The sequence below is a fragment of the Trichoplax adhaerens genome, genomic scaffold, assembly GCF_000150275.1.
Source record: "Trichoplax adhaerens TRIADscaffold_8 genomic scaffold, whole genome shotgun sequence".
NCBI lineage: Eukaryota > Metazoa > Placozoa > Uniplacotomia > Trichoplacea > Trichoplacidae > Trichoplax > Trichoplax adhaerens.
The window spans coordinates 402,725-419,258 of record NW_002060950.1 but is presented as its reverse complement, the minus strand read 5'-3'; the positions used below and the strand labels follow the sequence as shown (position 1 = coordinate 419,258).

The following is a 16,534-nucleotide window of genomic DNA, read 5'->3' as shown; positions in this document are numbered from 1 at the left end:
TACATCTTTCAAGTATCATTTTGCATATATTTAATTGGTATAATTAATATTACTAACTATTATTGCAATAACGGAAGCACTATCATTGTTGAATACGGTATAAAATTGGCCTAAATTTTTATTTTAGCACGCATGATGTAGTAATAACAATATCGCTAGGATATGCGCCAATAGAAATAGTTACATAATTTTCAATTTAGTTTAGCTCTAACCACTTCAGAGTTTATGTCTATAATTTCAGCTAATTTTCTACTTTTTTTAAATAATAAGGATAACATCAACTTTATCGAATTGCCATTAGTATTACAATACTATTAAACTCATACACGAATTTTTAAATGCCATAGTTATAACTAAATGGTAACTGTTCCAATTGAATTCGTCCAATATGGTTTACCATTTCATTAATGATTAAAGTCTATCTATGAATACAAGTTGTTAGGATCAGCAAGAGTTAACAGTTTTCCCAGTACTCTTTTAAAAAAAATGTTATGGCCACACAAATGAAGTTTAGTTACGACTGCCAACGATAGAAATTCATCTTCTTGGTTGATACTTTTAAATACACAGTTTTCCTCTTTTATATTTTCAGCAAAAAATGAGATTTTAATCCATTCAACAAATTTCTTCTAGGTTAAAATCAATCAATCGGTATCTTGCAAGGGAGCCAATAATTAATGAAATTGTCTCTTCTCAAAACGTCAATTAAAAAAATTGTCCATTTTAAAAATTAGCTTATAATTCTATTCGTATTTTTTTCTTTTCATCAACGTATGATAGCTCTCATTACCCGTAACTACTAATATATAATAGCAAATTGAATCTGATCTATCTAATTAGGCATTTTGTGTATCGATTCACAGAAAAGGATTTCAAATATGTTATTAGTCATGTTCTTACATTATTCTTACTATTATTGTAGGCCTGAATTTTCTATATCAGTAAAATGATGGTATCATTTCTGCCATAAACTTGGTCATCATAACTATCACAATTGCTGTTTTCTGTTGATATTTCCATCAATTCTTAAATCATGCAATATAAATGATAATATTTATATAGGAAGTATTTTCCTTCAAACTTGCTCTGCACCTTTAACTGAAGAATTAGTCATAAATGAAGACTAATCTTAGTTAGATAATTACATAATATGCTGAATTAATTAGATTTGTATGATGGATAATCGGTTTTTAGTATTGGCTGATTGTAGGTGTTAATTCATTCATGTTACTTGATGGCGTAATTACTGTACTTGATAGCTTTGCTGCATCGCTGGATAACTTGTTGCTGTAGCTGGCTGTGGTGCTGGTAGAATTGGAGCACCACGTGCAGCTGCAGGAGTTACCACACCTAATGATTGCTGAGTTGGAATCATTTGTGCTTGCTGTTGTGTACTCGGAGTAACTTGATTTGCATAAGCAGTTTGTTGCACCATGGGAATCATTACGGGATTACTAAAAGAGATAGATAGGATGTAAATTAGTATAACATTCATAAATTACTTATCATCGGTCCAGTAAATATCACAACAATATATTAATTCTTTTTACGCTTTCCAATTCCAGCTAATGTCGATTAGACCAGTTATATTGCGTTATAAGCTCTTCATATACTTGGAAAAGTAAATTTTATAGATTATGGCATCTTACCCAAATTGTTGATATTGAGTATACACTTGATATGGCGGTGCTGGTATCGGCTGCATAAATGGTTGTGGCTGCTGTTGGAAAACTTGCTGAGGTTGTTGTTGAAAATAATACTGCGGAAATTGTAATTGCTGTTGTGCCTAGATGACATACACGTTATTTTGAATATTTAATTATACCATAAGAGTATTAAGTGTCTAAATTATATTTAAAATCATCATGTTGAAATTAGTTTAATTAAATTCACCTGTTGAGCCAATATTGGATCATTTGCTTCCTTACCCCAGGAACACTAAAGAATCAAATGAGGATATGCATGTATTATTTAAGTCATAATAAGATAAAGTCGAACTAAATATACGCATGTAGGTTACTCTATCCTATTGGATAGAAATATTCTAGATAAATGTGTACATAATTTACCCTATTGTTTGAGCGATCAAATTTTAACTAATCTATTCTAATTATAATCGACTGTCGACGATCAGTAGGTTATATTGTTTTAATCGGCCATGTGCTTAATATCCTCATTTTAGTATAGAAGATACACTAAGATATGTTTTAAATTTGCCATCTCAATGACACACGAAGGAATACATGATATTTAACCTCGTAAATATATGCATCTGCGACAAAATTAGAAATTTCTTTCTTTACCTTAACTTGTGATCCCTCAACTGCAGTACCATGGATTACTACGATAGCATTGGTAGCATGATCATGCGACATATAACGAATAAAGGCGTAGTTTTTATCGGGAAAGACTCTAATGTCTGCAATAGGACCGAACGGAATAAAAATGCGCCGCAAAGTTTCTTCCGTAGTTCCAGCACTTAAGTTACCAACGTAGACGGTACAATTGTAAACAGCAGTTTGTAGATATATTTCGTCATAATTTAATGATTTTGTTGAACCTTGAATTTTGAAGCACGCCATATGGTAGAAAGTTGATTAATGAACGTTTTACAAGTATACTATACATATCCTGCTTCATTTATTGATATTTTAACTAAGTCATTAGCCGTACGCGTATATGAAAGCGACAATACTGTATTAGACCATCATTAACTAAGAAATTAGACTACCAAAATAACGATAGTACATTATTCATCAAAAATATGGAACTAGTAATGGATTTTATGGATTTAGTAATTCGTTATTTATTCTTTACTTAGGATAATTCTATACAACGTGATCAGACTCTAAAGTTAGAAAGCCAATTCTTGGTGATCCATTTTTTAACTTTAAATTTCAAATTTAAATTATTCGTATTCGTATTGAATCTTACTTGAGTCGCTATTTTGCCGATTAGTTGTTGCTCCAGGCTTGCGAGTAGCCCAGTTAGTACGGATATTTCTACCACCAAGCCAAGCGCCTACGTTCAATTTAAAATCAAGTATATTTGTGTTATGAGTATTATTAAATTGCTGGAAAAACATGATATAACTATTTAGATTTTATCTCACCGTTCATTGATTGCATTGCATTTTCCGCTTCCTATAAGAAAAATTAATATAAGTAATTTATAACTACTGTGTATCACATTATCTGCTTAGTTGCTACCTTTATTTTAAAGTATCTTGAATCAAACATGCAACGATTATTACATATAAAATTATAGCAATATTTGATTGATAATCACTATGGTTTGAGTAAATAAAATCATTTTCGCTAGCACTTTCTGCAATACTGGCGCAATTGTACTTCAGTGATGATAAATTCGATCATTATACTACTGTACTCAATTCAGAGAAGACAAACTAGAGTCGCACTTACATTCTTTTAAAGTTAAAAATTTTTTTATCCGTTATACTTACATGTTTGAACTGATATGATACAAATCCATATCCTCTTGGCTTTCCAGTGGCGGAATCTTTCACTACCCTAGCATCACTAGATCAAAAATGATTGAATTATATCTTATGTCGTTATGGATCAAGAAAAATTAGATAATAGTACTTACGATACATGACCAAATTGATTAAAAGCACTTCGAAGTAACGTTGTATCAATATCAGGACTCAAATCTCCAACAAAGATGTGGTAATGATCTAATAATATAATGTATCACATGTAAGTAATTATTCGCTTTAGATAGAGTCTATTTCATAAGATACTACTGAGTATGAAATTTTAATGACATAAGAAGGTTAACATTTAAGAAATATTCTGGATGATATAGCGTCAATTTATCATGATATAGAAGCTAATTTTGAAGCGGCATTGAGTGCAGTTAAAATAATAATTACATGACTACCATACGGCATTTATAAGTCATAAAATTTTTTAGGTTTGGAAGTGAAAATAAAATTTCATCTGCATCTGTTAGCGGATATCTCACTACCTATACTTGATTGACTAGCATGATAAATGTATAATATCAATGCGGTAAATGCATGTAAATATAGAAATCTATTTGAGATAGATTAATCAATTCGGGAGTGAAATTACACTAATAACCACCAATAAGTGCTCTTTAGTCAGTCCATCTGATAGATAACCTTAATATTACAGCCTATCTAACACGAGACTTCAAAATCATCCTCTTATATGCCGATATGTCAAGAGCAAATTAAAAAAAATTAAGGGTACTATTACAATAACGCTTTGTTCTAATTATGAAATAAAATGCATGCCTTCATAAGTCATGCATGAGCTGATTTTCGCTGCAAAATTTATCCGATTAAGAAACTGAATTCGTGAAAAATATTTCTATATGAAATGGCAAATTCGTTATCAAGACACATTAATATAGTATATGTACATTAGCACTGTAACCTTAATAAAAGATGCAAATGCAATATTAATAATAGGTTTTCCTCGTACTGCATCAGGCATACAGTCAATCTGATACTCGTCAGTATATTAGAAATAGTATAGAACGGTATAAAGAAGCCTATTCTATTTTTTGTGCATACGCTAAAACATAATATATCTTATAGAATCGACTATCATCGTTACATTGAATAAGATAATTAGGCATAAAAGAAAGATAGCGTATTTATTGACCATACTGTGCATCCTAGTTCTTGTTTGGATAGTATAATATCAGAAAAACTACGATTAATTCAATATACTGTAGTATGGATATTGGGTGTGTATCTAAATGTATATTTTACTACATCTATCCAACATTTTATAACATTATAGCAGGTATATTCTTTAATAATATTTGGTTTAATTTCGCAATTTAGGAAGAATAAACGCAATAAACAATGAAATTACGTTTATGTTAACATCATCTTAAATTTTAGAATTCATGGTAGCGGTTATAACTGACAACAGTGCAAACTGTCAATATATTCTTCGAGTTATTAATTAATAAAATTAGACTCGGTATACCCTGTTTACCTTTAGGGTTGATTGGTTATTATTTATGCGATGTTTAGGAATATATACCGATTATAGCTAATACTTGAAATGTTAGCTACCTTTATAGTATGTATTTGCAAGGAATTTACATGTATTAGCAACAGACTGAAGTTTTACTACACAGCTTCATTTTGTTTCTTAGCCTATTTGAAACTAATAATTATAATTACTGTATAATTCATTTGCACCTAAAATCTAATTTTAAATAATAACTATTAGCTATGCTTACAGTATCAAACTACAATATATTAAGTATGAATTACAGTATATATACGCAAGGAAATATATACGGGAAAAGAAAATTCTATAATTCAGCCCCACCACCAAAGTACACGTTGTCTATCACAGAGTCGGTTTGTGAATACTATACTAAAAGCATTCGTCCATTTTCAAGTATAAATTGAATCACAGTAACAGATAGCTAGTTTACGATTGAACGTTTTATCTCATAGTAATAATAAAAAGATATTTCTTCAAACGAATATAGACATCGGAATTACAACTTAGGCAATCTATGATATAGTTCAAAACTTTAATAGAACATGAAAGTTAAGCTTACTTGTGTCTTTTCTCATGCTAGAATTGGTAGCCCAGTTAACCTTGATTGCCTATAATGAAATCAATATTATGCAAATCCAGTTGTTAGAAACGATTATGAAATGATCGGAAAGAATATCAACAAAGTATCGTAAGATCTATGTCAATAGTATAAAAAAATGGGAGTTCCTAATTTAATTGAAACAAATTTTTACTTTTTTAAAATTGATTAGAAAGAAGGAAGTATTCTCATCAATACACGCTAAGGTTTTAAGATGGCAAATTCCATAGGATTAAAAGATCACAACTCAATAAAAAAAGAACTACTACTTCAGCTACAAACTATCATTAAATTGCAAAGGTAGACCAAACTGCAATCTCTCATTAATTATTTCTTGCATGAAGTTACATTGTAGTGTGTTATAATTCTAGAACGGATTAAAAATGTCAACTCCCTTGTAGGGGTTTGTCATCGATTCATTGAGAAGTAATCAAAAATAAATTGTGCTATTACATGCATATGAATAGTAATTTTGGAGGTGTTATTGTACTCAATTTCTCCACATTCTTAAGGAAAAATTAATGTGTATTAGGAAAGGTACTAAAGAACGTTTTAAATCAGTAGTAATGAATGAAAAGCGGCAATCCGGATGAGTAAATTAAAAAATTACTAAAACTATTTCCATCCTAAATTTGACCAATTATCGATTGGATTGTTATTGAGGCAAAATGTATTCACTACATTTAACTTTATGTGATATCTGAATTAATTAACGAATTTTACTGATATGATCGATGCCATTATAACCGAATTAAACGAATCGATAATAAAGATATTAATTATGTATAATTAAGGTGAGATATCGTGATTATTTTAAAAAAGAGGGGATATACTGACTTTCATTCAAGTATTGGAATAACTTCATCTTAGCGGATAGATATAGTTAGCATACCGTATACTTTTTGCATGTGCATTTCTATTAATGGTTGATGGTGCAAGATGTTAGTTATAACACAATAGTATTCCTTAATTATAGTCAAGTAAATTGAATTACTAAATTTTGGCAAGGTACTGTAAAGTACAGTATTACTATATACTAAATTTTACCAATAAGTTCATGAATCTTTCTTTTAACTCTAGATAATGTCATATCATTTTTTTAAATTACAAAAGATACAATAAGTATAATCTAAAATCAGCCGTAAGCAATAATTAGTCTGTTAAGTAGCTGTAAATGGAAAATGATTCAATGCCGTCAGAAGTAAACGAGTAGAAGCGTGAAATAATCTGTAAGAAATATTTTGACATTACCGTAGGTGATGAGATGTAGTTTATAAAATCAAGTTAGCAACAGAAATCCCTATTTAAGAACTAAATTAATTTATCCCAACCTATGGGTACTAATGTATTATTGGTAATTGTTTTCTTAGATATGATATCGTGAGTATACCCGTATTATTAACAATTGCGATTACAGTAAAAATGGAAGAAAGAGTATATCAAGTGGAACAGAGAGCCAGTACGCAATAAAGACAAATGAGGGGAAGGGAACACATTAAGCATAAAAGATTGCGGAAGACAGACGTCGTAAAGAGTTACAAAGCAATCCGTAAAAGTAGGAGAAATAACAATAGATGGAAATGAGTATGGGAAGTTGAAATTGGATCAACAACATCGACAACGGACAATTTTTTTAAGCTATTATCTATCAACGATATACAAAAAAATGATCGTTGTTTCATCTTTTATAAATTTTTATAATATGGATGCCAATAGTTTAGTAGATTACCATCCATTACATTGGCATGTAATAAGTATAAAATAATATTCATATTTTTCATTTTAATATCTGCTGAACTAATTTCAATTAAGTAAAATCTATTCATTGTACCAAAAATATAAATCAATCTACTCTAATATTATCATAAAATCTCCATATCCTATTAATTTAATTAATTAGAATGTACATATGAAAAGTGTATTTGATGATTTTAGCTGCGTAGTAGAGATATGAAATGTAGAATATTCTGAATGTCATCTATCGTAAGCTCTACTATTACGTTAGTCTTTATAAAAAATCCTTTCGTTCGATTAAAATTGTATCGATTAGTGTATTAATAAGATCAAATTAAAAAGATTTGACATCCTGATATCATATCATCATCCGCGTTACATTCTTAGAGAGAAGATAACTAGAGTGCTTCCTATTTAAGTGTTGATTACCCATACTAAAATTATAATTTTACTATCTTTCATATCTCTTAAATAAAGCTAAATGAAACGCAAGAGACATTCCGTTTCCTTGCAAATAAGAACATCAATTTTTTCAACTGTCAGTCTAAATGAAGACTTTGCGAATATTATGAACTCATTTTTTACTCGCATTAGCTTTTCGTGGAGATTTTCTTGCGTCTTGGCGAGATCACTTTTTGGTAATTACTAAAAAAACACTTCCTCATACTGGTGCACATATAAATTTAAAATTGTTAGCTTGTGATGGATAATATTAATAAGAAAGTTCTATAGACTGTAGATGTTAACTATTAATCAACTCATCAAAAAACAGGATGAGAATAATTTTATCAATAGCGCACAATTAGCGGCTTTTGATTGATAATATTAGTAAAGCAAGGGCTGTAAATGTTAATTGTGAATCAGTTACTTAAAAATAGGATGAAATAATTTCGTTAGCGGCTTGTGATTGATAACATTTGTAAAGCAAGTTCTACAGTATAGGCTGTAAATGTTAGTTTTAAGCCAACCGCTTAAAAAATATAGTGAAATAATTTCATTAACGCAACGCAACGCAATCGGCAGCTACTATCTATTTTATTTATAGTAAAGTCGACATTCGTAATCCTCATTTAAGAGCGTGTATAACAAGTATCGTATACTTTTAGGGTACCCTATTGGATTATTACACAATAAACTTTTTTAAAGTATTAATCATATGCCAAAAAACAGTATTAAATTAGGTTGAAAATTATAGGTATCGCTACTTATTAATCGAACTTACCCTTGAGCCAAAGCTATAACCATTCATTGCATCTAATGCGCGTGCTGCAGAATTCTTTTCGGCATATTCAACAAATCCATACGGATCATTACCACCATGCTATTTTAAGACAGAAAAGTCCATAAAAATTATTGCTCTGTAAGCGATAGCGTTTAAACAAACTAAACATATCCAGGTGAGAATAACAAGGCAAGAAGATAAGAAAATTCATTAAAATTAAAAATTATTATTATCATATAATTGAGGACTTTCAAAAGTTTTAAAATATCCCAGCGACGATTTTAAAGCAAATAGCAAATAGCTATGATTTAAAACGCATAAATCTTCGGTGAGAATGACCTATATCACTTAAATTTGAGAAAGACAAACGTCCACATGTTTTGTTTCGGATGAGAGTATTTTAAAAATTACCAGCCACTTTACTACTATCTATTGATATTTTCCGTACCAGTAGCTCTAGCATTAATATACCAATTTAGGTACATGTACAGTATATGAAATCTTTAAGGCTACTTCGCATAATGAATTTTGCGGTATAAATTGGTGATTTTTTCTGACAAATATACTTGTATTTTAATCTAATTTTCTCTTGAATTCATGACTCACTACGGTATCTATCTATGGTTATCTCTATAGGTATATTATATATGATCAAGTTTATTAAGGATTAGTCCAACTGGTCTTCTATGATATTAAATCCTAGTTAAGCATAGTGACACGGCGATATTTTCTATCGATTTATGGATATTGACAGCTCTCAGCGAATAATGTCATAGTAAGATTACAAATCGATCCGTTCTAGTAGTGCAGCTATAACATTTTTTACTGACTACAAGGATTGAAATTAATTATAGTAAAGCTTCTTTATCGACGCATGTTCTCCTTAAGCTTTGACATAGGTAACATGCAAAGGAATATCTCGCAAAATAGAGCAAGATAGTATTGAGCGTTTAAAAAGAAACTGACTAAAAGGACAGAAATAAATTGTAGTAATGCTTCTTTATCGATACATCTCTTCCTTAAGCTTTGACATAGTTACTATGCCCAAAAATATCCCGCAAAATAGAGCAAGTAAGATAATATTGAGAGTTTAAAAATGAAAACGGTCTAATATTGCTTGATTTCAACGCAATATCGATTGTTTGTACAGGATTGATCACCAAAAGTCAAGTATAACTTGTTCTCCTCTAAAGTAGTGATCGAGAACAGATTACGATTTTTAGTCGCAAAAGACAGCACGGATTGATCTCATTCTATTTAGCACGGAAAATACTCAACGTTATCATTTTCTTATAGAAATATCGATCGTTCTATACACGTATATCATTTTTGCACATTCTTACTTGTATACTAAGATAATGAAATCCTTCCAAGTAAAGGATTGGTCAATAAATAGACTTTGTTAAAGCCCACAACAAGATCAATAGTAATAGTACGTGGGAAAGATAATCGAAAACATGATTGGTATTATAGTTCAACAACTATATCCATGCGTAAATAGTGATTGTTATCGTTGATTGAATACGATCCATAACCTATACAAATAATCTTATTCATTGGGTTATTGAAGGAAGATTCATCGAATAAAGATTATACCTTCGACCTCGTCCAATATTTAGTGAATACGAATCTGTTGCAATAACGGACTACAAACTATTTTATTCGATCTTAATCATTCGAAAAAGCAAAATAGAAAGAAAATGCGCTGGTTCCTTTACTAAAATGGCCGATCAGATCTATCTAGATGACGAGTATAGCCGCTTGTGTGATAATTAATTGATCATTTCAGAGCTATGCTATCGTCTCTAATTTTTAATCCATTTGAATATTTTGTTTACGGGTATTTCTACGACCATATCCGAATTTCTTATGATTAGTCTTTCTTTCATGACTTAATTATATATCTAAAGACGTAGTATGCGTTATTGATAGCGTTATTTTGTCGCTATGCCGTAACTATTGACGAGTTCCAATAAAAAGTGAGTGATTAGTGCATTGATCTTATTTGTTCTTATAAGAACGTCACCAATACTCATGAAAGTTGAATAACCAGTATAGTATCACAACTGCTGAGTAATTTCTACTGGTGTAGGAGCAATTACTGTTTCTACTGCAAAGGATTAGCATAAGATAGTTTTCTCTATCAAACCTAAATAGGAAGAAAAAAAGTAAACTATTCCTACCGTAAAGGACTAGCATAAGATAGCTTTCACTTGTTAAACCTAAATGTTCATAAGATGAGAAGAAGCAGATCATTTGTGCAGTAAAAGACTAGCAGGTGCGTAAGCGTCATGTAGTTATGATGGCTGATATATTAAGTTTACAAGCTATTATTAACTAAGAGCTAAACGAGGATGCCGATAGTGAACCACAAAAGTATTATTCTGATATAACCTAAAATGTTTAGCTTTAAATTCAATCTGAATAAAAACATTATAGTTCATATGAGTAAGAACAAAGTTGGTTCCTTACAGTATCGATATCGTCGTGGGAAAGTCAGTTAACCACGTAGGATCGATTTGGATGAAATTGGAAGAGAATAGCAGTATAGGAATTGGTCAGCGTAAGAAAACAGAATATTGATAAAATTTAATAAGAAAGATCGATATCATCACAGCCTTGTTGGTATAATGCTACAAAATGGACCAATGCGATTTACCCAGCTAAATCAATAATAATGTGTAGTAGCCATTGTAGGCTATCCACTACTGTGTAAGATGAGAAGAATACCCTGATCCAATTCGATCGTGAAGATTGGCAGTATGCCATCCTCCACAATATTGCCAAAGGATCATTTGCGTTAGAAGACAGACGATGGAGCTCGCTAGTAGATTATCGATTACGCTACATACCCTGGTAGATCGTCGTCTCGGCTGCAGAAAGGTGCTCAAGAAGGCTAAAGATTGCATCGTGTTAAGCATAGGCTGGAGTACCGTGGACGTTCTTAATTATATTAAGAAAGGATCTAATAACCTAGTCATAATAAACCGTTTTAAGAAAGGAGCTCACTAACGCTAGAAATTGGATCATGCTAAGCATTTGTTTTAGCACTTTAGTTATTATCAATCATTTTAAGGAAGGAGGTTAATAACGTTAGAAATGGATCCGTTAAGCATTTATCGACAATACAATTTACTGTAGTAATTAGTGCTAGAAATTGGATAGCGTTGAGCTCTAGTATTCGATCCTTTAAGTATGGGCTGTAGAATGGTCACTATACGTGCACACAATTTTTACGAAAAGAGAGCTAAATAAACGCTGAAATTTAGTCCATTAAATATGGGTTATAACAGTCATTCATAAATCATTTTACTTTTCATTTTTTGAGTTGATTTATTCATGATGAAACAAGACATTCGCTGTATCTGAGTTTTAGACCTCCATCATACTCAATTAACGATCCATTAATTTGGATGCTTTTTCAGAATAAGGATGATGATTAATTAAATTTATTCTGGTTTATAAAATCAAGTGATAACGTAAAATCGCTGAGATTAGGCAGGTTGGATAGAAGTCGTAGAAATGGTTCATGTACTCACAGTATTGCTTAGGTTCTATTTGGAAAATATTGAAAAAGCTTTCGGCGCCTCGAGTCAATAAAATAAATCTATTATGACTGCAATGGAAGTTAATCCAATCCATCGTGATTGCAATAAATGTATTATTAGACTAGCAGCAGATGGCTGTTGAAGAGGTTAGGATATCATGGCGATTGAGAATCCTTGATCGAATCTCTATACAAGTTGACTTAGAAATCACTTGTAATCCTTGATGGACAGTTGTAAAAATCCATTTCTTGTACTATAATAAGGGATAAAACAAGTATTCTTCTCTCTTGTCATATGCCAAGTAGAATATCATCATTCTAATTTATCCATTATCAACAAGGCTTGAAGTTCTTGGCAACGAAATCGATGTACTTTCATTTTGGGCATAATGCTACCTTCCACTTTTTTTGACATTTTCACCCATTTTATTTTTACAACACAAAATTAGAGCCTCGAAAGCAATATCCAAACGTATAATTTCGACAATTGTCTAAGGCTTAAGGTAACTTCATTTAGGGCAGAGCGCAATTCAAGGTCAGTCACTACGATAAATTTTTGGTGATTGTGTGTTCTCCTGATTAATCCTATGCAGAATGTTAGGCTAGAAGCCATATAAAAAATGAAACTAAAACATGGATTGTAATTTAGGTTAGGAAATTTTCATTGGTCTACGACGTAGTTTGGACTAACCAAAGTAACTAGTGAACCTTACTAATATGAGATCCAAAGGACCTTGATCAAAGTGGATTGAAAAGCAACAACGCCATGAGAGAAAGCAAAATCAGGCATTTCTATCCCATGCCTATAAGGGCTTTGCTTATTTTTACTCTAAGGATTAGCGAATTGAGCTCAAGTTATACCCATGGTTATGACCCATGTTTAGGGTGGATAACCATTTAATTTTATCTGCATAACGTATAATTGAGGGAGAGAATCACTTTCTAAGTAGGCTTAACTCGAGTTGTAAAATGACGATCTAAGTGGATTCAGATTCAATCAGTAGTCCATCTAAACAAATAATCCTCTAGTACTACCTCTGTTCTCCATGAATCAATACCATACTGACGAATCAAATTCCATCTTACCGATTAAAATGAGAGAAGAGGAGTAACTTGGTTACTCTATGAATGATCAATCTTCTCATTCGGGAGCTTTTGCTCATTTTTAAGAGAAAGGATTATCGAATGAGGCTCAGGTTCAATTTATTGTCTAGTTAAGCTAACGTTATTCATGTTCTATCGATGCTTATGATGAATTAATGCGAATTCAAATGGAAAAGGCAGTTGCTTGGCTATTGCATATACGATAAATCCTACGATTGGGGACTTATTTGGGAGAATTTATTAGCGAAAATGATAACTCGACAAGACTCGAGCTCTATGATCACGTTGTAATCCATATTGAGGAATAAATACTGATTGATCAAATTTCTATTTTGCTAATTAAAATAACAGCGAGAGGAGTTACTTGATCATTCGACGCACGATAAACATAGTATTGGCAACTTTTCTGATTCTACGAGCGTACATAATTTGTTTATGGAAATAATTGTCCAATCTGTCTCAAACTCAATTATTGATCGTGTTGTAATCCATATTGAGGAGGAATAAATACTGATTAATCAAATTCTATTTTATAGATTAAGTAACTGAGAGAGAGGAGTAACTTGATCAGTCTACGCATGATAAATGCTAATATTAGCCATTTTTATAATTTGTTTATCGAATTGATTTTCCGATATAACTCACATTCAATTAATGATTGTGTTGTAACCATGTTAAAGAGGAATAAATACTGATTAATCAGATTCTATCTGATTAAAATGATAAGGATAAGAGTAATTTGATAATTCTACGCACGATAAATGCTAGTACATTATTGGAAAATTTTCGAATTTCTTTAGTGAACTGATTATCCGCAAGTTAAATCAATTATTTTGTAGCCAATGTTGAGGAAGAATAAATGTTGATTAATCAAGTTATATCTTACTGATTAAAATGACGAGAGAAGAGTAACTTAATCATTCTACGCGCGATAAATGCTAATAGCAGCCATTTTCTAATATGTTTAGTGAAATAATTGTCTAACTTGATTTAAGCTCAATCAATAGTCCAATTTAATTAAAAGCCATCATGTAGTACCAATATTCAGAAGGAATAAATACGGATTAATCAAATTCTGTCTTACTGATTAAAATGATCAAGAGAAGAGTAATTCGATCATTCTACGCATGATAAATGCTATAACTAGCAATTTTTTTCTAATTTGTTTAGTGAAATGATTGTCTAATAATATGACTTAAGTTAAATCATTGATTATGTTATCAAATGTTCAAGAGGAATAAATACTAATTAATCCAATTATAGCATTCAAACGATAGAGAAAAGGAGAGTAAATTAATCATTTTGCATACGATAAACGCTACGGTAATACTAAAAACTCTTCTAATTTGTTTAGCGAATAATGCCCACTTTGATTCAAGTTAAATCAACGATTATATTATATTCAATATTCGAGAGGAATAAATGCTGATTAATCAAATTATAGGATTCAAATGATAGAGAGGGAGAGTAATTCGCACATTCTCTACGTGATGAGTAATAAGAACTTTTCTAATTTGTTGAGTCCATCTTGACTCAAGTTTAATCCAATAGTCCATAGAGATGATCATCATGTTGTACAGAGTTTCGACCCATATTCAATCATTACTAATTCAAATAAAAATAAAAATTGGAGTAATTTGGACCATACTATAGAAATGATCAACTCTAATATTGAGAGTTTTGCTTATTTTTTTAGTCAACTCATTGTTCAATCGGATTGAAATTAAATAAATGATCATCAGGTTCTATCAAGCAGTCTAAAGCATAGCGGTCGGTAACAAGCTTAAAGTCAATAGTAATCGTGAATGCATGAAGAATAATGTATTACAATCTTGTTGTAGTGAAATGAAGATGATTAGCCAAAGTTAAACAAACTACTTGAATAATCTTGTCAAGATACGGTAATATGTTTCTATTATCCGGCCTATCCAGTTGAATGATGAACAAAGCAATATCAACATGATCGTTGAACATCCAATGTTGATCATTATCTAAAGGTTAAACAACAACAAAAAAAATGAAATGGATAGAATTTCATCTCGTTGCTTAATTTACTCCTTCAAAATCAAGTTCTCTATTACGCCGCCAATCGCGTCATGATGCCGATAGAAATTTATCCATTTCTTTAACAATACCTGGTAATGAAGAAAATTCCAATTTCCAATCAAGGGAATCAAAAATGAAAATAAGAGCTTAAACTATCTTGACTGTCCAATGATGGTCAAATCTATTTCATACTACGATTATTCTCTTAATAATCATCTGGTATGCGTGAATACCATAGATCAAAGCTTCTTTTTCAACCAGAGTCTACAAGTACTCAATATTGCCCTTATTGGATCCATTTGCAGATTTAAATTTGTAGGCGATAGATCCCCCCCCCCCAAAAAAAATACAACTATCCAGTCTAAACAATGTACCACTTACGCTATTCAGCTCGAATAAAATGATCTACTACATTGGATAAATGATCATAAATACATGTACAACGAGTAGTAGCCGTTGTAGCAATTGTCGTCGATCAAAAATAAATTGCAAAATGTGTATTCAATCTTGTCAAAGCACAAGAAAATGACACGATGAGTTGAATAAAATGAGTTAACAAAAACATGAATAAAAACAAAACGCAATCTATTAAAAATAGATTGATAGAATAGAATATGTAGAAAATGAAAAAAGTTGACTAAAGCCTGATTGGATCATTCTTGTCCCACCACGTATTCTAATGTCTTGAAAAAATTCCATTTTGTTTTACTTACCTCAGTGATCAATTTGCAACGTTTAATTGCACCAAATTTTGCAAATAGTTCGCCAATAGATTGTTCTGTAGTTTGACGATCTAAATTACCGATATATCTATAATAGAATAGATCCATATTGAAAATAGATTAGTCCACCAATAAGTAATAGATAGGATTATCAACTATGCTATTTAATAATTATAATCAACGCTCGAGAAGATTTTTTATTTTATTTTTCCTTCCTTCCTCCCTTCCACAAACGCGTATTTTGTTGTAATCAACACTTTTAACATGCGATTTTACTCCAGTTATGATATAAAGAAGGTAAAGAAAAAAGGTGTACAAAGTACGATCGGTTTGAACCATCAATCGATGATTAATCGTTGCCAGATGAGTTAGACCACATATAGAAAGACAACAAAATTGGGAACTATCTGAAAAGACATCGAATTGATGTCCATTGGATGACTAATTTAGTATAAATTTCCAATATCAGCACGCATTGGTTTCCCGTTACCAAATCTCCATGTAGATTAATGATTAATATAGTCAAATGGGCAATCCAAAACA

General features: G+C 31.1%; 1 protein-coding gene across 1 annotated transcript; it reads right to left on the bottom strand.

Moving 5' to 3' along the window:
- Nucleotides 1–1,863: 1,863 nt before the first annotated feature.
- Nucleotides 1,864–16,099, bottom strand: TRIADDRAFT_28438 (uncharacterized protein; the record flags this gene model as incomplete). The annotated part of the gene is made up of 9 exons (XM_002114523.1): nt 1,864–1,938; nt 2,304–2,560; nt 2,935–3,021; nt 3,113–3,143; nt 3,464–3,539; nt 3,610–3,697; nt 5,578–5,626; nt 8,573–8,671; nt 15,983–16,099. 9 exons carry the CDS (start codon nt 16,097–16,099, stop codon nt 1,864–1,866), a joined length of 879 nt encoding a protein of 292 aa, XP_002114559.1.
- Between the last annotated feature and the right edge of the window lie 435 nt (nt 16,100–16,534).